General features: G+C 54.2%; 1 protein-coding gene across 3 annotated transcripts in view; it reads left to right on the forward strand.

The window, feature by feature from the left end:
• The first annotated feature begins 3,048 nt into the window (after nt 1-3,048).
• The window catches only part of PRKCB (protein kinase C beta), a 135,363-nt gene continuing 113,220 nt past the window's right edge, over nt 3,049-25,191 (forward strand). For all 3 annotated transcript variants that reach the window (XR_007504582.1, XM_049791906.1, XM_049791905.1), the window contains exons 1-2: nt 3,049-3,384; nt 3,640-3,671. Coding sequence is in view for 2 of the 3 variants with exons in the window: in XM_049791906.1 (XP_049647863.1) it covers nt 3,215-3,384; nt 3,640-3,671 (202 nt within the window). In the remaining variant the exon portion in view is untranslated. The remainder of the gene's footprint in view (nt 3,385-3,639; nt 3,672-25,191) is intronic.

Below are 25,191 nucleotides of genomic sequence, written 5' to 3' on the forward strand. Positions count from 1 at the left end.
GGAGGCAGAACTTGCTTAGGAAACAGGGAGAATTTACCTTGTCTTTTGGGATTCTGCCTCTTTGCTGGACGTTGGGGCTGGCTCTCCCCACCCCGGTGCGGAGAGAAGGCTGCAGGGCTGGAGCCGGCTGGCACCGTGGGCGCGTTGCAGCATCCTTGGTGCAACGCACCGGGTTGTGTGATCGCAGCGGGTCTCTGACCTGAACCCCTGCAATTTGTTAGCTGTGGTTCAGGGTTTTTGTTGGAAAGGGCCCGTGTTACTTGTCCCCTGCAACCTTGACCCCGCAGCCTCACGCCAGGTTCTCTGCTCACACGCTTCCCGGCGCGAGCGGCAGCCCTGCTCGGCGCTTTCCCTTCCACAAAGCAGCTCCTCGGTTGTCTGGTGGGAGGATGAGGTCCCTTCCTCAGGATGTGAATCATGTCTCTATGGGAGCCTGCTCCTGCACCCGTTGTCTCCGTGTCTCCCGTGGCTGCGGGGCTGCGCTCCCACCCCCCTGCAGCGGAGGGAGGCCGCGGAGCCGGCGGGTAAAGGCGAGCCTGGATTTTACAGCGCTGTGCTCCCCGGCGGTGCTCTGCAGCTGCAGGCGAGGAAAGGAGAGCCCATTTGCCCGTGTCACTGGTTGGGTTTTGGTGCCTTCCTCTATCTGATGGCAGGAGCCGATGGGGGGGGGAAAGTCATACAGAACCTGCACTTCTACAGAAATGGGAACGAATTGGGCTGATTTGCCCTCTGCTCCACGCACTGCGCTCCCCTGAGAGTGCCGGTTCAGAGTTGTTTGTGTGTTAGTCCTCTCATCGCACCTGTGGGGACTTTACTTGCATTAATAAATATAACAATTTCCTTAGAGGAAGGAGCTGTTTGGATGTTCAGCCCAACATTTCCAAGTGCTGAGGGGATCTGGATACCCAGCTCCCGTGAAAATGAGCATGGTCTTGCAAATCCTGCCTTTAACTTGTTATGACTCTGAGCGTGCTAAATAATGAAAATGGTAAAATAAGGAAAAAAGAAAACGGCCTCCCAAGAGCAGGAACTGTACCTGGCTTTTGTACTTCTTGGCCCAGAAGAGTGAAAAAAAAACTTGCGCATTAACATGATTATCAACACTTCTAGGGGGAAATTAAAGACATATTCTCAGTGGTTTCTGCTGCCGCTGGGTTTCATATGCAGCAGTTACGCGGGCTGCATTTGGAAAACGGGTACATGCAGTAAAAGAACAACAAAGAAGAAACAGGCAAAGCCCAGCGTTTACAATTAAAATGAGAAGAATTCAGCCTAGCATGGCTACATGTGAAGTGCAGCATGCACTTAGGGTAATATACCACTTTCCTTTGCAAAAGTACACAGGAAAGGAATCAAAATGACCTGTTATTATTTTCATTATTACTCTCATTCCTTTGCATGCAGAAGGAGTTATTTCTGTGGTGAAGAATTCTATGTGCAAACCAGCAGTGAATAGGGCCTCGCTCCCAGGGCAGAAGACGCCCTGCAGCACGGGCTGGCAGGATGGCGGGGAGCGCAGGCACCACCTTCGGCCCCCGCTTTCTCCGCACGCCGCGGGAGGCCTCGGGAAGGTTCCCCTTCATCTCCTCCTGACACAAGCGCAGCACGAGGAGGGATGCCTGCAATTTATTGCCCCTTCTTAGCATTAAAATCGCATGGTGCTGGGTGTTAGTAACAAGCCTGTCTGTTTATGGAAAGACGACATCAGCAGGACAGGTCAGTTATGGTTTATTATTGTAATGAACCTTTTAAAGCCGTCGGGTAATAACAGCTCTGGGCCTATTTCTGGTAAGCCTCCTGGGCGTTTAATTCCATAGAGCTAGAGGGGCATTCTTCAGAGAAAGAGCTTGTAGGATGGAGGGCTGGATGGCAGCGGAGCAGGGATGCACTTGGGCCACGGAAGGAAAACGGTCACATGGCTGCAGAGCCAGAATTAAACCCCATAAACAAGAATTTAGAATTGTTGTTCACAGAAATATTTTCATGATTATGTTTCAGTTAAAGTTGTCTCTAGTTTTGATTTGAATTTTCATTGCCTCAGCTCCCAGACCAGGCACGATGCAGCGCCGGGCTGGCACAGGGAGACCTGGGCCTCGAGGCGGGACCCCGAGGAGGAGGAGGAGGCTGGCAGATCTGATTTTCAGTGAGGCTGGCAGATCTGATTTTCAGTGTCTGTGAATGCCGGCAGGTAGCAAGGAAGATGAATGGCAAATGTGCTTTGAAAACCCCTCCGTGCTAGTCAGCTGGGGTGTTTTCAATGAGTTGGGTAAAAGAAGGTCATTATTTGAACCGTAAGCTTGAAAAACACATTCTGAGAGGACCTCTGAGCTGGTCGGCTTTGCACCCTCGTGCCTGTGTGTGAGCCCAGGCGTGGGCGAACCGCACTCCGGCCCCCCGAGCCGGCGGCTGCCGGAGCTCCAGCCTGGATCCCCCCTAAACTGACTGCTCCTGCTGCCCACTTGCGTTGCGTGGACGATCGGGGCAGAGCAAAATAATTCCGGCCTGGACACTGGGAAGCCTCGGACTCCCGAGGGAGCCTGGGAGAACCCCCACCCTGCAGTGCTGCCCGTCCTGCAGCGGGCGGTTTCCACTCGGCGCAGGTGCCCCCGCGACTGGCTTGAAGACAGGACTGCCCCGTGTGGGCTTGGGGTTTTTTGTTTAAATTGTTGTTATTACCCTCATTGCCGCCACCATTATTACTTATCCACCCCCCACCGCTGCCCGCACCGCGGCCGGTCCCGCCGGTCTCGCGTGGGCCGCCGGCGCGGGGATGCAGGTGGTGTATGCAAATGAGATGCGTGGGCGGAGCCTCTGCCGGCACCGCCCACTGCGCCCCTCGGCGGCCCCCCCACCCTCCCCTCCCGCTCCACACCGCGCGGCGCTATGCAAAGCAGGATGCAAAGCAGAGGGGCGGGGCTACGGCCGAGCGGCGCGAACGGAGGGCGGGGCTTGTCGCGGCTGGAAAGGGCGGGAGGGGCGGGGATCGTTATGTAGATGAGGGGGCGGGGCGGAAGCGTTATGTAGATGAGGGGGCGGGGCGGCGCCGGGTGTGTGTCGGTGCCTCCCGCCAGCTGCAGCCAGAGGTGCCGAGCGCAGCCGAGCCCCGGCCCCAGCTGCCGCGGACGGACCGGGCCGAACCGAACCGAAGCGAATCGAACCGAACCGAACCGGGCAGAGCCGAGCCGAGCCGGCGGCCGGCAGCCCCGCGCAGAGCATGGCCGAGCCGCCGGCGGCGCCGGGCCCCGAGGGCGAGGAGGGCCCGGTGCGCTTCGCCCGCAAGGGCGCCCTGCGGCAGAAGAACGTACACGAGGTGAAGAACCACAAGTTCACGGCGCGCTTCTTCAAGCAGCCCACCTTCTGCAGCCACTGCACCGACTTCATCTGGTGAGACACCCCGCGGGGACCCCCCCGCCGCCCCCGACCGGCGGCACGGCGGGACTTCCCCCCCCCCACCCCCCCCCGACCCGCTCCGGGACCCCCGACCCGGCGGGACCCCTCCTCACCCGGCCCCGCGGCGCCCAGCCCGCCGGGACTCCCCCTCAGCCTCCTTCGGGCACCCCACCGGCCCGGCCGGGCTCCCCTCAGCCCCCCCCGGGTGCACCCCGGGGCCGGTGTCTCACGCCGCCTCTCTCTCCGCAGGGGCTTCGGCAAGCAGGGCTTCCAGTGTCAAGGTGAGTGTCGCGCTGCCGGGGGGGGCTGGAGGGCGGGGGGGGACACGACAGACCCCGTCCGCCACCCCCGGGACCGGCCCCGGCCGCGGAGCCCCCCGGGGAGCATCGCTCCCGGGGCTGGCGGGCAGCACCCCCGCGGGAACCGCCGTGCCCAGGCCGGGGAAGCAGCTTAGTCATATTTTTTTCGTTGTTTTTTAATCAGCCGAGCAACTGGTCGGTGCTTTTAAGCCGGTCGGGCTTCATTACCGGAGATAAGGGCCCAAGACTTCAGATAAATCCCCCAGGAAAAGGCAGAGGGAAGTTTATTGTTTTTAATGTACTTAACATGAAAACATGTGTTTTAACGGCGAACGGGCTGCGTGCTGGCTCGGTGGCAGTCCGATGCTGTAACTATGCGGTCTGGAAGAACTTGAATGGCTTAGTTGTGTCGCTGGGGAAAAAAATGAGGCTTTGTAACAAAATATCTTGCAATAGCTCCTGGGTTACTACAACCAGAATTCTTTCCTCTGATAATGCTGGGGATTCTGGAGGGGCTCTTCGGGGATTTATGCTGGCCCCTCAGGAAATTAGGATGAATTAACCGGGCTTTGCCCGGTTGCATGGCGCTCCCGTAGCTAGCCGAACGGCAGGTTGCAGATGCTCGCAGATAGCCTGGCGAGCCCGGGCCGCGATGGTGTGTGTCACACCTGCGGGAGGGTAAGGTCTGGGCTTGGCGTTCAAACCGGGCCCGTGCTCGCACTTGCTAGCAGTGAAATTTTGCTCTTCTGAATATTTGGGACAGAGCTTTATTTTGGCAGGTGGCTGAATCCCAAGTTGAGGTATTTTGCATGAAAATAAACCGGCTGTATAGCTCTAATAGCTCAAGAACAGCTCATCCTGGCGGCCTTCAGATGCGTCTGAAGCAGAAAGCAGACCCCACCGGGTTACGGTGTGGCACAGAATCGAAACTCGAGGTGCCGCGGTGGGCGCAAGCAGCTCTGCCTGCGCTGCGCCTGCCAGCTGGGGCGGCTGCAGGCAGGAGGGCTTTGTCTTGGGTGCTCTCGGGAGCATCTCTGCAGACGCTTGTGCGAGCGGTGTAAGTCTAGCCCAATCTAAGTGGTGCTGCTACTCGTCCTCACCACTTGCCTTAGGAGTATAACCTTAAAATACCAAAAGCAACTCCCGGCTGCCTCCCAACCCCCCACCTAAAGGCCCGGGCTGGTGCTGGCAAGCAGAGGAAAGCAGATGTGGAGACTAAAACATGTCCTAGTGGTGTTACTCAAGGTCACAGCTTCCCCTGGTACCTGAGGTTTCATACATGGGCAGTTAAGTCATATTACTAAGAGGAGTTTTGTGCAGCTTGCATCTCTTATTGTGGGTCTTCCCCAGGTTTACCCAGCCGTTAATTCTCTGGCTTTCCTTATGGTGCAGGCAGTGTCACACCAGGTGTGTTTGTGCAAACGTAACGCCCCTGAAATTTGAAGTGTGCTAGAAAAGCTAGTGGGGATGGTGTGCTGGCGGGGCAGGGTTTTTCTTTCTTCCTGTACCATTTCTAGTGCTTTGCTCAGTTCTACCTATAGCATTGGGTATCAGGTAATTTGAGCCTTTTCAAGTCTCCCTTCCAGCCGTTAGGAACTATTGTCCAAACCTGTAATTGTGCGCTTGCTTCAAGCTTTATCCTTAAATGTTTTTAACCGGTATTAAATCAGTCTTTGGTGCGAGGTCGGTAAATGAGACCCATGAAGGTGGTCTCGGGCTTGCTAATGCACAAAAATTGGCCTCCAAATGGGGAGACCTTCCCTCCACGGGTAGATGTTAACCAGCGCAGTGCTGTCCTGTGGTTCTTGGAGCAGGAGCCCTCACGAGGCTGCCAGTAGCACGCTCTGCTCAGTGACGTCTCCAAAGGTGCGTAACTGGTCTGTAACATATCTTTCTGCCTTATGAAACCACTTTCCAGGTTATTCTGTATTACAGACATGAAAACTGCATTACTGTATTGCAATAGGAAGTTTTGCAGACTGCAAATCTTTACCCTGAATAGTTCACTAAAATCAGTGATCTTCTGTGGATTTTCTCATGTGTCCCCTTCTGCGAGGTTCTGAGGTCCCCAGGTGAAAGCGCTCCCATTAGCGAGGGAGTCTGTGGGTGTGATCCTCGTTACAGCGAAAGCTTCGTGCAGTTGGTGCCCCACGATGGAAGGCACGCCGTGTCTCCATGCAGAACGCGTCCGGGTTGGAAAGTCAAGCGTGAGCTAGAAGTTGCTGCTGCCTGCCATCTGCTTTGAAATCACAGCTACCCTGGGAGGCTCCGGGAGGGAGAGCGGTTCTTCTGCAGCGGGAGGAAGATTTGGAGTGCCAGGGCTGGCACCGCGTGCCGCTCCTGCCCCCAGAGCCGGTCAAGCTATTGCACCGGAGCCGTTGTAGTGCCGGGTCGTGCTGGGTCCCGCTCCTGTTGGCGAGAAGCATTAGGCTTCGGGTCTGTGCCCCACGGGTTGTGCTGCAGCCGCTGTGGAACTCGAGAAATACTTAACGTGGAAGGAAAAAACCTCAGGGCTAGCTTTTTGTTAGGGGTTCTTTTTCTTCAGCTGTACAGGGCCTGCAGTAAGCTTTGACTGTAGTGTTTAGCTCTCCCTTTACCGAATGCAGCTTTAATTCAACTTTAACAACTTCCCCAACTATTTTATCCTGTCGTTCAGTGGGGCTGGCTGGAAATGTAGCTATAAGGCACGTGCCTCTCGTTTCTGAGCTGTTTCCTACTGCCATGCTTGCTTTAAGTAGGTTTTCACCTGTGCCCTGATTTCTTTCTAGGGCATTTGCAATAATTAGATTGTTAATTAGCTCATTACTTGTGACTTTTGGCAGGAAGTTAGCAGAAACTGACTCTTTGTAGCTTGAAATACTAATGGATACCACAAATGCCACTTAATTGCTTGCTAATCTGCTTCTTATCCTTGTATACAATCTCCTCCTTATCCTTGTATGCATCTTAAGACTTCCTGGACTAACGTCTTTCTTCAGAGCCAGAAAGCATTTCTGTGCTGGGCAGCCCGAGGTCTGTGCGCAGGCGGCCCCAAGGAGCAGGGCTGGTTCTTGCAGGTTAACAAAAAATATCGGTGTATTGTGAGTGTCGGAGGACTGAAGTGCTGCGGATGTACCCAGGGCTGCCAGAAAAACAAACTCTTCCTGGGGGACGCTCGACGTGTACTGGCTGCGTGTCAGCTGGCGGTACAGAGGGGGCTTTCTGACTGTTATAACGATCCCTTTTAGCTGGAAGGTACGCGAGCTCTCATGCGGACTCATAAATAATGAAGAGAAAGGGGTGTACATGTTCTCCCCTTCCTGGGTTTCGAGATCCATCTGTCCGATACCATTACCAGGGAATACGTGAGGAGGGAGAGAGCAGTATCTCGTTATCTGCAGCCTGTCTTGGTGAAGGAACGACGTGTGACTAAGTTACAGCCGATGGCTTTGCTGTCTCGGTTCTCCTGACTTAAGAAGGGCTTTGAGGATGGTAAAGGGAACTGGTTTGAAAGCTGTCGAGAGTGAAATTCTTGGTCTCGTTCTCAGAATGTGCTGCTTCTGGGAACCGGCAGCTTTCTCTTCATCTTTTCTACTCGTGTTCCCTCCCTGCCATCCTTGGGGTATCTTTCTCCCGTGGTCCCGGCAGCTCTCGGTCCCTCTGCAGACCGGGGTACCAGCTGCACTGGAGGTTTTGTGAGGGGGGCACCTCACTGGGAGCTGGGTTTGTTTAACCTGGAGTCGCCATCGCAGCAGCTGGGCTGGGCTTCTACCTTGGGAACTTGGGAAAAGCAGGGGAAGAGGTGCTCATGTAGAGGTGAAGAGCCATGTGATGTGGTTCTCACTTAGGAGCAAAAAATAACCTGCAGCTGTTACCGCTTTCACGTGTACGAAGCGGAAAAGATCTTGGAAAGAACAACCTGGATTCCTTAAGAGGAGAAGGGGGAAAAAAAAAAAGCGTTATTTAATAACGGGTGCTTAGATCTCATGCAGTAACTTTTCTGAGGAAAAATGGTTACTTCTTATCCCTGGTTATGACTCAGTAAGCAAAGATAATCTTCAGATTTAATCTCTTTCTGAACTCGATACCAAATACAATTCCTTCTTCCAGGTTTTCTTCTCCCCGTCCATCCAAATCCAGTGCTCTCGTTTTGTTTTGTGTTTTTGCAGTTCAGCGTTTGATACCAAAACTAAGCAACTGGGAAATGTCAGACAGGTCTTACCTTTCAAGCAAGTACTTCTTTCTTGCTCTCTGCCTTCAAAACCCACCCTTCCTTCCCCCACCTCTTCGCTGCCCTCCAGACGGAAGCGAAACCCATCGCAGCGCTGGGCTCAACTGCAGCTCGTGCTGCTGCTGCTGCTGCTACGGGTTTTGGTTTGTCGCCATTAACTTCACGCAGGCATTCAGCGTGTGCTTTTATTGACTGTATTAAGCAAGTGAGAAACAAAAGCAAAACAAACTCCAATCATTCAGAGTTGCCTCAAACCCAGTAATTTCGTGTCAACATATTATGCACACTGGAGAAATGTTAGTGTTCAAATAGACTAATTAAAAATGTTACTGCAATTACTTTTGCAACACAAATGATGCTAATTATATAATGCTGCAGAAATTGGAAACATAATTTTGGAGGGATTTTTTTGTGCGCCTTGCGGTGGTAAAACAATTCTCGGTACTGTGGCGGCGGAGCCTCGGGCAGCGGGAGCCCCGTTCTCCGGCCGCTGGGGCAGTGCCTTGGAGCAAGGCGAAATAGAAAGGGGAAGTCGGTTTGGTCCCCTGCGCTGCACCAGATGGTCTGTGGTTCTGCAGAACTGTGAACAAAAGCAGAGTTGACAGGGAAAATGGGAAGATGTGCCTTTTCGCATTTTGGTCGAAGGATCAAGTCTCCTCCAAAGACTAGTTTTAAAGCCTGTAGCCTGAGCTGGTTTCCCTAATCCTGCCCTCGCCTGTAGTTGGTACCTGCAGCTCAGAAGAGCAGCCAGGGAAGCAGATCCGTTTTGGTAGGAAATCTGGGCTCGCAGAAGCCTCTTGCAGTGCAGGACCTGTGGCTATCGGGTTCAGCGGGGATCACTTGATATGTTAAGCCCCGTTAGTGTCTCCTTACAGCGCAGAAGGGTTCGCTTGAGTTTCTCAGTGGAAGTGGTTTCTCTTTTCCCTCCCCCTTTGCAGTTAGCATGGTAGATTTTTCTTTCTTATCTCCCGAGATAGCTGTCATCCTAAAATGATCTTAGACTTTGATAATGAGGTGGTGTGTTTCCTTCCCGGGGTACCTGTCGCTGACCAGTGTCGGCAATAAGAAGCTGGGCAGAGGGTCTCGGAGCTGGCCCTGGGGGGTCTTTGGGTGCAGTGGGGGTGGCAGGAGGGTTTGCATCACGTCTAGCTGGTGTCTGTCAGCTGTGACTCCACTGCAGAGTTTAAACCACCCCGGTTTACGAGCCTCTGCCATGATTATTCTCAGGGAATTGAGTCTTGCAGGGGAATTTAATGCCTGGGCTGTCTCTAAGGCGACTTCTTGGCAAACAGTACAGGCATTTCTGTATGTCTGCTAGCTCGCGTGCATGTGATCCTACAAATTCCTACAGCACACGGGCTCCTGGAAGGGTGTGTAGGGCATCCTTGCACTAGCAGTAAGTTGTGGGCAGATGCTCACCTGTCTCAGTGCCAGCAGAAGATGCTGGCGCTGCAAAACAGAGCAAGACCTTGAGGGTTTGATACGTGGTGTAGAACGGGGGGTGGGGTTGAATCTCTTCTCAAAACTTGGTGTGAATTCTGTTAACTGATGGGGTTTTATCTGGAAACTCAAGCTAAAGGAGTTGCACGAGCCCTTCTGGTGGGCTGCTGCCCTCCCAACCAGCAAGCACGGCTCCTCGTTCTTGTGACTGCGCTTGGAAAGGCAAAAATCTAAAAATTCTGGAGATGCTCATCAATGCCATCGAGTCCCCCTTCAGATTTATCAGCTAATAAGTTGCATGATCGCAGTGACTAAGAAATTAACTTCTAGCTGTGCCCCTAATTTAGTTTGGGGCAGAACTGCTTGGAACACGTCATTATAAAGCGTACAGTCAGAGGGGGGATGTTGAAGTGCCGTCCCCTGGTCTGAATCGAACATGTGCGGTAACAAGAAGGGGTGCTTATAATGGTGGGTGGGATGGGATTTTGCCGAAGAAATGTTTGGGTGGATTTTTCCTGCAGAAGCCAGCTGCGCAGAGGATTAGTGCCGTACATTAACACAAACAGAGCTGTGGACCTGCCAGAGTCTGACCGTGGGCTGGTTGCCTTTTTATGCATGTGGTGAGGCTCCAGCGTGAAGGACAGCACGGAGCAGTGGTGGGGGGCGTTTGCAGTGCTGTGCGATTAATCCTCTAGCGTGGCTTCATGAATCATTATTCTGAAAGTCCGTAAATTGGAGCCATTTAGAAAAGGTGAGTAACAAGCTCCCTGCAGGAGAGGGGTAACTGTAGGTCTCTCGGGCAGCGTGTTCCTCGCGTCGTTCAAGGGCTGCTGCAACCCCAGGCAGACTGATAAGAACGAGCCCTTTGAAAAAGGCAATAGAAACAAAATCAGAAAAGCAGGAGTCCTTGTGCAGCGGTCCTGGATGCAGCCTTGGGTTTCCATTGCCGTGTTCTGGTGTCGCCTCATGCGTTGCCGGCACAAATACCCTTTGCTCTGCCGGTGACCGACGTGCATGCTGTCCCTGATAGCTGGGCAAGGGGAGGAGGGAGGAGAGAGCGAGAAGTGCTGCAGAGACCCTCCGGGCTTTTCAGACGATACTGTAGGAAACAAAGCGCGGCCAAGGACTTGTTCATCCCCTGGGTTGGCGTTGTCGTGTACCTCGAGTTTCAGCAGAAGCTCTTACTGGAGCCAGAGCTGCCGCGCTCCTCAGAGCGGGACCCCCGCAAGGACTCCCCGGCGGGAGGTGTTGGGCTCGAATCTTGTGCCAAAACAGAGACACGGGGCTCGGGTGTCTGGAGCAGAGTGCGATAGGAAACGAGGGCTGTCCCTTGGGTTTCACGTTCCTCTGGGAATGGAAGGACAGCTGTGGGCTGCTGCTGCTTCCCTGCTCCGAGCCAACGCTGCCGGCCGCAGCCGGGCCAGTGTCGGTGACCACCGTGCCTTGGCCGGCAGTCCCTTGAGGCAGAGAGGCGATAGTACCGGCAGAGATGTCAAATGGACGCAGTAAATGCTGTAGTCCTCCAGACGCTGACCCGATGGATGAAGGCGAAAATCTCTCCGGAGGTTTTCAGCCCCATCAGGGCTAGTGTTAGGGCGTCCTGCCAAGCACGGGGGCTGTTGCCCCAGCAGAGGAGGGGCTTTCACCAGGAGAGATGTGACCCCGGCTGGCCCTGTCCTGCCAGCCTGGAGCAGCCGTCACCGAGAAGTCAGTTTTTCCACAAAAGCCACAGGAGGGGTGGGGGAGATGGGAAGAAAGCTCCGGTTGTGTGGTGCTCGGTAGCAGCCAAATGCTTTGTATCAAGCAGAAGCAATTCCCAGAAGTAGCTGTGCTGGCTGTAACTCTTCCCGGGAAGGCAGCGTTCCCAGCCATGAGCTGCTGCTGGTGAGAGTTGCGCTCGATGCTGTGCAAGGGCAGAAGCAGCCGAGCGCTTGGCTCGCTTCACCGGGATGATGGGGGTTCCTGCGGGCACCGCACAGACCAGCAGCCGCGGGGTCTCTCCCCGTGGGTTGCTCTGTTCCCCCTCGGTGCGTCTCATCCCAAGGAGCTGAGGGCTGCGGGGCAGCAGACGGCTTCGACGAGCTACTGCTGCAGCTTCCAGGGGTGGCTGTCGAGCTAAACGGGGAGCGGAGCCAGGGGGGCTGCCGGCGCTGCGGACCCCGAGCGCTCGCTCCCCTGCGCGTCCTCCTGCTGCACGTGGCCAAGGCTCGACCGAAAGAGCCGAGGGATGGCTCCGGCCAAGCAGCTTTCTCCCGTTCGGAGGTCGCTTGTTTGGCTTTTCGGTGTTCGGTCGGCCCCAGTGCCGTGCCCAGAGAGGTGGTCGGAAGCCATTGCCTCCTATAACAGCTTCTGCCCCGTGAGAAATACTTCTGCGGCTTTGTGGCTGGGTGGGAGAAGGGGGGTGGGCACAAACCTTCCCTTCCGCAGGGAGCAGCAGGAGTTGGGGACGTGCTCCCACCGCGGTGCTGCGCAGCGCCGGGGTGGGCGCGTGGCCCCGCCGTGCTGCAGCTGCGGGGGCTGATGCGGGCTGTGCCTGGAGGAGGGGGGATCTCCACGGTTCACAGCTGGTTTGGGTTAGCGCCACGGCGCGCTCTGTTCTGATCCCTTTAATGTAGGCTGTGAGTGATTTCTCTGTCCTGTTCTTAGACCAGCCTCCGTTGGAAAAATAAAATAAATTAAAATGTTCTCCTTATGAGTAGGCCACCTGATTTCTGTATAATTAAAACAATAACTTGCAAGCGGCAGTCCTTTTTTCCTGTTCGGGATTATTTAACTGTTCGTTGATAGGGGAGGAAGCATGACGAGCCCTTGCAGGGTCCCACTTTACACAGCAAGTCAGCCCTCGCCATCGCTTCCGACAGCTGATCCTGGTTCCCTGTAAAAGGAAATGCATTTCACGAAACGTGACAGCTCTGCTCCTGCAGCATCGCGGTGCAGATGAAGCTGCGCGCTGCCAGTGTTGTTCAGCTCAGCATCTGCTGGCAGCGATGGGCATTGTCTGCCGGCCGCACGCTGGTCTGCAGCGTGTAAATCGCTTCAGGACGGTTCCCCTGCAGCCGTGTCATCTGCGCTTCAACGCTTGTTGCAGACGGGGATAGGACTCGTCGTCATCTTCCTGCGAAGAGATTGCTGGAAGCCGGTTACTTTCTCTTCTTGTTTACAAAGCGCCTCTCTTTCTGGAAGCTGTCCAAGGCTGGGCAGACCTGGGCTGTGGCAATCGTTGCTCTGCTGTTAGGTGCTGATAAATGCTGTTTAGACGAAGACGTGATTCTTTCCCTTGCCGCTTCTCCGGCACGACGGAGGTGCCTGCACGGTGGATCTGCTGGCGTGTGTCAGCTGAGGGGAGATGCTCGCGGGCTGATGGGGATGGCGTGCGCGGTCAAGAACCAGGCGTGTTGGCTGGCCAACTCTTTGTGGCTCGTAGTTGACCCGAGGCGTAATTACGGCTCTGCTCAAGCTGTTTGCTTTTGAGGGATTTGGGCTGACTTTCTCAGCTCTTTATAGCTGCCCTGATCTTCCCATCATGTGAAAAAAGACCCCAGTTCTAGCGTGATGCTTGAGTCGGCAAGGGTTTGGGGTGAACACTTGTAACCTCATTGGCCTCTTGCTTTCAGAATTTAACTTCTGTAGCACAGGAGCACAAGGCTCCCTGCCCCGGCTGAAGTGCATTGATTGCCGAGTATCTAATGCATTTCAGTTACGTCTTGTCAGTTTAAACAATTTGCTTCCATATTTGGTCTTGCTTTTGTGCCAGATTTATACGTCTTGTTTAAATAAAACAGGCAGAATATACTCAGTGCTAATCCTAGCTGGACAGGCAATGCCTGCCTAAAGACCCAGTATTAATAAGCTCCAGTACATGCAAGTTACTGGACTTGCGAAACTGAGACTCATTACAGTAAATTGGCTCTTTTGCATCCAGTTAAATCTGTGTTTTTTTCAGAGTCCGTTGTACTGCAAGCTTTCCTCTTTGGGTGGGAGTGCCCACTTCCCAGAGCAATCTTCTGAGCAACAAGGTGAATATTTTTTGGGGGTGGTTGGGGAAATGGGGGGGGATAATTAGTGGCTCTGCAGGGAGGTCTTGGGAGCCGCTGGGCTTGAGCAGGGCACATAGTTGTTGGTGCAGGCAGCTTCAGTGAGGATATGTTTAAAAAAACTACAGTCTCCTGTACTTCTGATCTGGTCTTCCTACATCTGATATTCAGTCAGCAGCAGGGAAGCTAGAAAAGATTCTGATGCCTGAATCTTAGCTGTGACGCTGGTGTGTTTTAGCTGATCGTGCTGGTAGGTTCCTCCCCATCTTCTGTTGCCATGTGAAATGATGCAACAGTAATAGCTTCACCTTTGGAGAGAACAGTTAAATACCTCTATTCTGATGGTCTGAACAGCAAGCACATTTAATACTTGACACTCTTGGCACATGAACAAATGCATTTTCATGATTTCCAATTATAGCAGAAGAATGAGAAAGTGAGGTTGTGAAGAGGAATGAAAGTCGTCTTGGCTGTCCTGAATGGCTTCAATGCAACTTTACTCGGTGACATAGCTATGAAGTCAGGAGTCAGTACAAAGATTGTTTTATAATATCAGTAAGAAGCTGGAGTGAGGGGGAAGTGGCCCACGAATTTAATTTGCATCACTGAGTGGATTAGCTCCTGACGCAGTGCAAAGTCATTATTTACCATGTCTCCAGATCTGTTGCCTTTATCAGTGCAATGGTTTGGAGAGAGGCTGATTCAGAGATCATTACATCTCAGTGTTTTACTTGGCAGGGACCGTTAACACTTGCCTTGTAAGCAAAATGATGGTGCATGTCAAGATTGTTAATATTGTGCCTACCCCAAGAGGCTGAGTAATTTGTTTTTAGGTTTTTTTTCCTTTCTTTGCATTCATTACACTAAAAACTTCAGCTTTAGCTAGGATTAGGAAAAATATTTGGAACTACTCCATAACTTGCCTTTAACCTAGAGTAGCCAAGAGGAGAATGATTGCCTAAGCGATAAAAATGGTGCAGCCTGTGTCCCTGGTCTCTGAGACAGATGCACGTTCCCCACCAAGCAGCAGAAGGTATAGCTGAGTGGGGCTGGTGAGCTGTGGAAGCGACCGCGCGGTCTCTGCGGTGCTTGCTGCTTTCAGCCTCGGTCACAGTGCTGGAGCCCCTCTGTCCCCAGCAGTTGCTATCGCTCAGGATAAGTCAGTGCATTGCCACCTTTCCTGTACGGATGGAAGATTTATGCACAGCTTGAAATAATCCCCCAAATGGTTATTTATAGGCTCTCCAAGGCTTGACACCGTTTTTGCTGTGGAGCAACCTTTGCTATGTCGTGATGATGGAGATTAGCTTCGTTACAGGCTTCGTTTTTTGTTGTCTTATGGGCTGCTTTGGGAAAACAGCCTTTAAGGGAGAGACTAAAATTCCCTGTGTTCGCTTGGTTTCTGAAGAGTTTGATGGAATGACTCGCTTTTTTGCGGGGACTGACCAGAGCGAAGTGCCCTCTCATGCAATAGCTGTAGTTGCCAGTGGAGAGAGTTTCTGAGGACGGTAGCGTGGGGAAGAGGGGACATCCCTGCGTGCAAGGGGAGAGAAGGGCTGAGCAGGACACCTCGGCTGCCAGCCTGTCACGGGAGATTCTGCTGCTTTCTGCTTGCCGCCCCAGGAATGGCTGTGAAACTGAACTAAATCACATTTGCGCGATCATGCGTCTAAGGACCGTCTCCAATAGCTCAGTCCATTAACTTCCAAATTTGTCTTATTCGTTTGTCTTTGATGGAGAGGTGCCTCAGGGCCAGAGTCTTCTGGAAATGAGGCTTGTAGGTCTGTAACAGCAGCGAGTTATTCCCCTGGGTAAAACAAAGTGACCTTCGTGGCAGCCGAGAAGCTGATTTCAGAGTTTGCTTCTGGGGGTTTTCCTTGCCTCGGACATCCGTATCTACACGCTCGTGGCCTGGCAGCTTGTCCTGCGAGCCCTCCTCTTCGGAGGCCGGCAGGTCTCTGTCCCAGAAGCCTTCTACCATCACGTCACCTCCTTGATGCCATCCCCTCCCAGTCGGAGGGGGAGAGCCCGTGCCCTGCGCCACAGCGGCTGCCCCTGGAAGCCGAACTTTGTGCCGAAACAGCGAAGTTCACGCTTTACCACCAAGTCTCCTGGCGCTGCCCCTTGTCCTCCAGGTCTCTCCGGGCGCCTGGAGCTGCTCCGTGCCACCACGCGTGGGGTGGGCTGAAGGATGCCCGTCAGCCTGGGGAGCGCGTCCGGGGGGCTGGTGCCGGGGGCTGCGGCCGGGGAAGGAGAGCCGGCTCTGCGGTACAGGCGACGTGGGAGGGTGGGAGGCTGGACACCTTCAGAGCTGCCTGTCGGACCTGTGGCCGGGTCCGTACGCAGCGGGGCGAGCTGTGCCGGCAGCGAGGTCTGCGCCGGGGAGAGGTGTCCGCTCTGTCCGCAGCCTTTACCAGGCTGTAGGAAAAGCTGCAGAAGGTGGGATGCTGGTTGGAGAGGTGGCTTTGAACTCGTGCTCTTGCACCGTGTGGGTAGGAGCGTCAGGGAGAGGAGCCAGGTATCAGTCCGTGCTACCTCTGCCCTAGACGCCATCGGTGGGAAGGACATGGCAGATGTACGGACACGGCGGTGGTAAGAGCAGAGCTTCTGACCTAGAGTCTCCTAGGGCTTCTGAGGTGGAAAAAGTGTCACTTACTGGGTCATTTAGAGACTCTGAATCTGGGGTTTTGGCAGGAGGAAAGGCTTTAATTAGCTGCTGCTCAGTAGGGCTGCTATTAGATCTTCAGAGCAAGATGCTGCTGGACTGGAAAAAATGTAACAATAGCTCATTTGCTTAGGAAACCATGATGGTGATTTGCATTTTGGTTGAGTACTAAACCCTTGTAGAGAATTTTTCTAAAATAACTTCAAACTATAGTTCAAATTTCTTCCTTCTCTGAAACTGTATGAGTATCTGTCTCGGTGCCAAACAGTTTGAATTCCTTTGTTTGCTGCTCTCGCTCTGCTGTAAGGGAAGCGAATGCTTGTCTAGGTTGTGGACAAGTGCTGTCATCAAATACTGCATGACAAATGGCTTGCTTCTTTCAACCTTGGAGCAAAATTAAATTCTCCCCTATTATACACCTAAAAGGATTTTTTTTTTTCTCTCTAACAGCGGTCCCTCTATTGACCTGAATACTCAGGAGACATGTACTGGGGTAGGAAGCTTTGCAGCCTGTTTTCTGAATCTCAGTTCTGCTGCTACTTGAAAATAAGGTGCTTTGAAATACATTCTGGAAACTTTTTCTGTTTCTGCCTGCATTGTCAGCTTGCACAAGATGATGATGAGCATTGCCAATACAAAAAGAGAACAAACCTCTGTAACCGTGGACTGGCTGTTGCTCCAGGTCCTCTGTGTCTGTATTACCCAACAGAGGAGGACAGCGGCTGACTTGCACAGGTTGGGTGTTTGAAGGCAATGGCTCTGTCACCAGGGGTTTACGTAGGGCAGGAGGGGTTGTCTCTCCAGCAATGTGCTGCTCGCTCTGGGGAGAGCAGCCGAAGCGGGGAGGGAGCTCGCAGGCTGTCCCCGGGACCCCCTGCTCCGCTGGGCTGCGGAGAACCTGGGTCTGATTTTCCTCCTGAGCAGCTCCTCACCTTGCTGGGGAGGCTTTCTGCATGGATCTCTCTGGTCGGCATCACTGGAGGATTGTTTCTCTTCAATCTAAGGCTTTGCTGCAAGTGGTTGCCATTCCTTTCCCAAATACAAGTTAGAAAGCTCCAGCTGTTTTGGCCTCGGTGTGCCGTGCTTCAGAAGACAAAGTTCCTTCTGCCTTCACCTGGCTACAGCTTGGCCAAACAGCGAATTACAAGGCAAGAGGCTTACCTTTTAGGTCAGATTTAGCCGTTTCCCCAAGCTGGTATGAGAGTCGCTCGCTTGCATGGGTCAGAAGAATGGGACAATAGTGCTGTGACACAATGTGCTGCCTGCACCTCCTTGCTGTTGGGGGGGGCAGGTCCCACAGGAGGTGGGAGGGAGCGGGAACCCCCCCAGCCTCCCGGGGCACCTGCCTGGATGGGGACAGAAGCCAAGGCAAATCCCAGTTCTGCCGATGGTCTGCGGCACGGCGGAGTTCCCTTCCAAAACCGCCTCCCCCGTTCTGGGTTTTGTAAATTTGGAAGAAACTTAATTTCGCTGGTGTTACTATTAACTGAGTCCAAGAGGATGAAAATAAACGACTGTTGGGAAGGGCAGACTGACTCACTTTCTCATTCTCCTGTAAATTTCCATTTAAGTTTCGGTTTAAGCTCAGGTTTGAGGGGAGTGAAAGCTAGTAATTTGTGACAAAAACTTCTATTTTAGATCACGGTAGAAGAACTCCCTTTCTAATTGCAGAAATTATAAAGCTACAATTTTGTAAAGGAATACTGAATCCAGCGGTTACCTGCGAATTGCCTTTCAGGTGCTCCGCTCCAGAGCCACCAAAATGAGCTTTATGCCGTACAGCTCGTGCTTTGGTGGCTCGGTGCTGCTCGTGCCGTGACTCTGCTGCTCACCCGAGCCGAGGGCTGCGGGGGGGACCTGCACAAGCGAGCTGCTCTCGGCTCTCCTGCAGCCTGAGCAGCCACCGGCTCTTGTTTGCTTTTGCCCTGGCTATTGCTAGCATCGTGTGACGGCCTCTAGCTCTGGTCCTGGAAGAGGCAGAACAGCCGGTCCAAGCTCCTGCAGCGCCAGCTAGGATTTTGTAGGCGTTACGGTGTCCTCTGTCATCTGTCCCACCTCCAGCTTGCGGGGCTGCAGCCCGCTCCATCACTCCCCCTATGCAAGCAACTGCACAATTTTGATCACCTTGCCCTTTTCTAGACCTCCGCCTGGTCCCTGGGGATTTGAAGGCAGCAAGGCTTTTCTGATGCAGGTGGAGAGGCTGCCCTGCGCCCCCCCGGCCCCGGTGCAGCCCCAGGACCAGCACAGTCTGTCTGGCAGCAGCGGGGGCCCCTTCCTAGCTGTGGGGCACAGCGACTTATCTCACTCCTGAATCGGCTGCCTCGGCAGCTGGGTGCTTCAGACTCTGCAGCTCTGTCACAAGTTCCTCCCTTATCGCTGCCTGCTGGGCTGTAATTTTTCTTCCACCATGTCAGAGCGAAACAAGAATACTTCTTTAAAAAGCAAGAGGAAAATCATGTGAGTAAGCAGTGGTGTGTCAGCACTTAGAGAGGGTTCAAAATAACGTGGCCCATCTGGTCACTTCCGAAAGGGCAAGCGAAGGGCTCCCAGGCTGTGCTGCCATCCTCACCCCTGCGCCGGGATGCTCGGGAAAACGCAGTGGCCCCAGACGAGCGGTGGTGCTGGCTGCGGCTGGTTAGCGTGGAAAGCCATGCTGGGGCAGGGGGGATGGAGGCCGGTGTCCCCGAGGAGCCCCCAGACGTTCCGACTGGTGTGGGTGGCAGCAGGAGCAGAACCCAGTCCCCCTGGCGTGGCCGAGGGAGCAGTTTGCATCGCTTGCTGCTCAGCGCTGCTGCAGCAGGGCAAGGCGATGCTGTCGCATGTCTCCTGGCTTCGATAGCGCTGCTGACGAGAGCTCCTCGGGGGTGTTTGGCTGCCTGGGTGTCCGTCGCTCTCTTTGGGGCAGGATCCCTCCTCAACATCAAGTGGCGAGCGATGCTTGTCCCTTGCTGGCCAATGTGCTCGGTGTAGGGCGGTTGGTGCAAACCTGGGCGGGGGGTCCAGCCGAGGTCTCGGCTGCTGCGGCTGTGCCCCCACGCTGCACCTCTGCGCTGCACGGGTGGCGAAGCCGCTCTGGGCTGCGGGGACACGGTGGGCTCAGAGCTCTCGGTCTGCTCGTCGTGCTTCTCTCTCTGCACGTGGACGGTGGCAGAGGAGGGACGTTCCCACCGGACAGGGAGCGCTCATGCGGCGCCGGTGCCCTTTCTCTTGCTCTGCTTGCCTTCGGGATGGGCGACGCGTGTGACTGCAAACTGCATTACATGTAGGAGCAAGAAGCGCCTTCTCCCTCCAAAAGTGCCCAGTGGTCCCATGCAGGCGCTGAAGGCAAGACCCCCGGGTTGGTCCCCTCAGCCCTTCTTGGCAGCACAGATGGACGTGTATTTCCCCCCTCTCTAAAGAAACTCATTCCTCGAATATGTTTTTGGGACATACGTTCTCGGGCAGTGTTTCTCTTTTCATCTTTTCTTTCTGCAGCTGCTTGCATTTAACGAATGGGCTGAGCAGGGTCCGGAGCTCTCGCAGCGCCGCGCTGCTGGAGCCGGCTGGGAAATGCTCCGTTGTTCAACGGACCTGGGGGGTGGGAACAGCCATCCACTCCAAGTCAGGCTGTGCCCTAAATTAGAGATGCAAGATGCTGCAATGGGTCCATATGGAGACTCCTAAAATAATAGCTGTCAGCTCACTGCTGACTTGTATGGGGTGCTAAAGCTTTTGGCTTTAGGAATGACAGTTAGGAAACAAAAAATGCTGGTGGGCTTTAGCCAGACCTGAGGCGTGTGCATCCTGGTCACGCAGGGCATGTGCTTTGAGATCAGTCTCAGGACCGTGATCTCCCAGCTGTTAGAATATCCCATGATTTTCGAGGAGCTGTTATTACCTTTCCACTTATTACAAGGCCAAAACTGAACTTTCAGGAGAGCTAGGGTCAAACGGTTTCTTTTAGCGCTTCTATTCATAACGTGTCTGGGGCAGGTACACGACCCTGAAGCGTGGAAGAGCTCACGAGCGTGTGCCTGTGTGCTGGAAATACCGGGGCAGTTGCTGCATAATTGCCTGTTGTTTTAGTAACAGAGGTGCCTGTAAATGGATCCCTGTTGCTCGCATTTAAATTCCTGTTTATTGGCTATTGGCTTTGATATGCTTTTCCTCTAATGAGCGAGGGCCAATGGATGTCTAATAAAGAACTCGTATCTCATCTTTCTACTGCTGCAGAGACCGTTGGACTCCTAATTGCTCTGCAGTGGCCTTCCGGAGGTGGCTGCCTGTCAGGACAGCTGTTCCCCTTTGATTGGGTTATTGCACATTCAGGTCTTGTCCCGTTCAGGTTTTATTTGCTGTCCAGGCCCTGCTGCATGTGAACTGCCAAGCCATTACACTGAAATGAGCAGCTTAATTGCGAAGGCTTGTGGCTCAGCATCGCCGATCGTGTCGGTGGGAGCAGGAGGCGTGCGCGTCCTCCAGCAGAGCCGGCTGGGAGCATCGGCGTTGCGGAGCGTGCTGCTGCTGCTGCTGCACCGGCACTCGTGTCCAGCGAGACTGTAACAAACCTGGGCTGAAACAGCCGAGAAAAGCGGCAGCTTGTGATGTCCTGAAAAAACCCCCACTTTTCCTTTGTTATTGAAGCCGTTAATGTTTGTTTGGGGCGTGCAGCTAGCAGTCCCCTCTCTGCAGCGGCGGAGGGAAGAAGATGCTGGAGGGGACGAGCTCCGGGTGGGAGCGAGCAGGGCAGCTGTGGTGGGGCTGATGCTCTGCAAGATTAGTTGGATCTGATGGTGGAGTCCACTTAGACCGCTAAAATCTACGTGTTTGCTCTGTATTCAATGATAGTGAAGCTTGGCCAGAACCTCTGGCCTCTGTGCGGCTGAATTGTGGCTCCCGGGCTGATGCCGAGCGCCGTGCACCGTGATGCTGTTCCCACGATATCTCCCCTCCCGAGGAGCAGAGCTCAGCTGCGCTGTCAAATAACATCCCGCCACTGCCTGATAGCTGGTTTGGGGTGGTTGAGGGGGGAAGGACAGACATGATAATTACCCTGTTTCGTGTGGAATTGCTGGGGGAGCAGTTCAGGATGCTGCTTGTCTCCTGTGAAGCCTCTGGCTCCTGTGCTGCTGTAACGCTGCCCGACCCTTTGAAACGGCCAGCCCTGGCCCTCACAGCCCCTGGTGAACTGGACAGGAGATGGCAAATGCTGGCAGGACAGTTTTATTGGCATTGGTCCCTTCCTGGAGCGCATCTTTGAGCTCCCTGGCCTGGGCAGAGGTTTCGTAAGTAGGGCTATGCTAAAGTAACACGGAAACGATAGCGTAACTTCCTGTAAATGGTGTTCTCTCACTGGGAGAGGAAGGAAAATTATAAGCAGAAAGGTTAAAGAAAGAACAGGACCTGGGAGAGCTTTCAGGTTCGGAAGCACTGGAGTAGCCTCGGAGGAGCTGCTTAGAAGTCTCTCTGCAAAACTGGGGCGTTCCTGGTCTAGTTTGTCTGGGCAACAGGTGGTACTGGATCCCCTTTGAACGGTGTTCGTGTGCTTTGGACAGGCCCCCGGAGCCACCGATGCCACGAAAGGTGGCATTGCTGCGTGTGGCTCCCAGGGTGCCGGTGGGAGGACGGCGTGAGAGCTTTGACTGCAGCGATGCACCAGCAAAATAGTTGCTGGTCACCAGCACGCTCTGCTTTTGGATGCGATGGGGACAACGTTCCCTCCGCCCTGGTGGTACCGGTGCCCCAGGAGGCTGAGCAGAGCCCTGTGCCACGGCAGCTGGACCGTGGTCGAGTGCTCTGGGGCATCCTCTGATGTGCAGCGTGTTCCCCGTGCAGTGGGTGGCCTGGGAGCTCTTGAACCTTGCTTGTCCCTGGGCTGCGGTGGCCGGAGGCTTGGCCACGCAGCCCCTGCTCCCCGCAGCGTTACGCTCCCGGTCAGATCAAGAACCTGAGTTTTCACTTTCATTCTTCACCCTTCGGGTTTTAGAGCAGTCTTTGAAAAACCACTAAAGACTTAAATGAAGAATCAAACCACACGTTTCAGGTGTTTGCATGTTATCTGTAAAGTGGTCATTTTTTGGAAGTTCATTTGCATGTATGGGACTGATTCGGGAGCCTGCTCTGTCGGGTGGCCAGTTGGGGCATGGGGTAACTTGTCTGTGTGTCTGGGGCAGGTGACATCCAGCCTGTCTGGTGTAGTCCTACCCAGATAAAAACTTTTCCTGCGTAGCTCAGCCTGCTTCCATGGACTGCCCTGCCTTCCCGCAGGAGCGCTGTCGACGGCAGGCTGCGCTAGCTCAGTCTGATCCTGCACCCGCCTTCACGCGGTGCTGCTGTCGGTCCTTCCGAAACCAGGAGCACATGTGCTTCGTCAGGCACAGCCTTCACCTCCCTTTCCAGAAAAGCCAGAAGACAAGAATAGATGTGTGCAGTCTTCTGGCTGAAGCAACGCGGCGCAGAAATTACAAAACCCGAGACGAGGGCACCCGTTGCGTGGTGGCACGGAGCCGACCTCGCTCCTCAACAGCCTGCAGAGCAAGAGCGATGCAACTCGTCGGTGTGAAACACAGCGCTCCCGTGAACGAGCTCGAAATGGGCCAAGGCGAGGGGGAGGCTGTGGGGCGGGGGCTGGGAGCCGGGCGGTGGGCTGGCAAAGCCCCGCTTGCCCGCGCAGGCAGCGAGTCCGTGCTGCACGGTGTTTGCGTGCGTTGGTGTTGATGGGCTGACAAAAAGTGATGGAAAGAGACAACAGACAAACTTCGAAGGCTTCGAACTCCTCATTTCTTAACAAACCTCCTGAAGAGTGGCTTGAGCTCGCCAGCGACCGTGTGTTGATGTCCGAGCGCTGCCGGCTCCTTCCCCATCGACGACTCCTCACGATGCAAGTGCCGCTTGCTGTGAAGCCCCAGCTGGCTGCAGCCCCTTTTTTTGCAACCTTTCCCTCAGCTTTTGTTGTTACTGCAATCAATATCTGTCTTTCTCTGCTTCTGCCTTGACACGTAGTGATTTTTCTTTCTGTGAAGGTTTCTGAATGATCTAAATTGAGGAAGGGGTGGATCGCTTACAGACACAGCACCGTTTCAGATGTGAGAACAACTATTTTGAGGTTTGACTCAACTTTAGCAGCTTCTCTGCAGGGAAGGCTGGATTGATAGTCAGAAGTGGTAGCAGGTCAGGTAGTCTATTTTTAGAAGTGCCATTTAATTGTCTGATGTTATTCTTGCAGCGCTCATAGCTGGATGGTTAGTTGTCTTCTGTCAAAGTTTGTTAGCATAAGCCAGGTCTTACTGCATACTTGTATTTATTAAATAATAGATCCATTATAGGGCCTTGGATCTTTATGTTTTATCTTACTTCGTTGGGAGGGAGACAAGTGGTGTGATAAAGCACTCGGCATCTCTGTGTTTTAATGCCAAAGAAATACTGCAGAGTTCTCGTAAATCAGTCTTCTGCGCTTCTCCCCCCGGTACGGCGCGCGCGTTGGGTTCGGCGAGCGTCGCTGTCCTGGGGAGGCTGCGCTGAGGCCCCGGTGCAGCCGCTGCCTACGGGCAGCCTCTCCCGCCCTCCTCGCCCGCTGCGTCTCCGTCGCGCTTACGGGATTTGGTTTCGTGCTTCCATACTCTATCTCAATTGCATAAAGGAAACGTTCTCTGCAGCAGAGATGTCTTTAACTAAATGCTTTTTATTCATGTAAGCTAGTGATTAAAATGCTTTTGCTCTGCCTTGCTCCTGTGCTCCGTAGCGGGGGCGTGCGGCGTACGAGGAGGCACTAGACTGGCCCGGCAGCCTGCGTGGATGTCGGCGGGTGTACGGACGGTGCCTTCTCCGCTCGTCTTGCGATGGTGGTGGTGGGAGGGGGTCTCCCTGGTTCATGTGTCCCCGGGGGGGAGGACTGAGGCAGTCCTGTTTCTGCCAGCTGCCGTGCACGGGGGATGGCTGTGAATGCTTACAGCAACGCGCGCTTCTCTTCCCAGCTTTTCAGACCTGTCCCTGTGGGTATCGCTCTGCAAACGGATGTCCCAGCATCTATTTGCAGAGCATTTCCATAACACCAGCAGCGCCGTTCAGTGACAGTCATGCGTTTAGGTCCTCCTTGGTTGCTGGGAGTTGCAGCAGACCTGGCTTTAAGGCATCGCTTTTGGACCTGGGAAAGGCTGTGGGCTCAGATCCCTGTTCTGCCGTAATCTGCCTGTGTGACCTTGGGGTCTCTTAGTCCTGGTCAGCAAATTACACTCCTACCCTGTAAAAAGAGAAGGGGAGGATAAATACATTAAAGGTAGCAAGGTATTTGGCTGACCTACTCCTCCTCGCTCATCCCGCACAGACTGGAGATGAGTTACAGTTCGTTTCTGTTGCTGCTTTGACTTGCTGCGTCCGAGTCGCCAATTTGTTTGGTCTTGTACAACCACTGCTCTTTGCCCTCCCCCCCTTGGTGGTGTTCCCTCAACCAAAGCATGACTTCTGCAGTCTCTGAGGCTGAGGCCAAGCTCTCTCGAAACTCATCTCCTGATCCCTGTTGAGGAATGCGGTCCCTGGTAGCGAAGCCCTGACTCTTGCGTTGGTACGAGTCGTTCTTTGTACAATCCGCGGGAGAAGACGCGTGCTGGGGTTGTGTGCTGTGTCCCACTGATGCAACTGGCTTTGTTTAGGGTCTTGAGTATGTTGGAACATGCTGGCTTGAGTGAATAGTTTTAATTAGTTATATTCTTAGGCTGTGGTTTACTGTGCTGACTCACTTCCAGCTCTCTGATAACTTCAACATATGACTTCATATCGAGGCAGAAGAACAGAAATGAAAACGAGGGAAGATGGCAGTGCACAGGCTTGGGGCAGGCTGTTCCTGTGGGCTTGGTTTTGGGGAAGCTGAGGTCAGGCTGCACTTGGGGCAGAGGGCAGCCGGGACCGGGCTGGCGGTGAAGGCGATCCAGCCACAGCAGGCGTCCGCTCCAGACTTGCAAAGCGGGTGGAGAAAAGGCCCCCGGTCTCCATCCAGTCCAGACGCGCGGTGTTCAGCTCGCTCTCGGTCCCCCCCGGTCCCTGGGGCAAACGCAGCGCCGTGGCTCGGCGAGGGCTCCGGGAGCCGAACTGCCCGTCGAGCGCGTGTGCTGCCGGCCCCGGGGCCGCGGTCCTGCCGGTGCCCGTGGGAGCGGCGGAAGCGGCAGCAGCAGAGCAGTG

The sequence above is a fragment of the Accipiter gentilis genome, chromosome 33 (genome assembly GCF_929443795.1).
Source record: "Accipiter gentilis chromosome 33, bAccGen1.1, whole genome shotgun sequence".
Taxonomy (NCBI): domain Eukaryota; kingdom Metazoa; phylum Chordata; class Aves; order Accipitriformes; family Accipitridae; genus Astur; species Astur gentilis.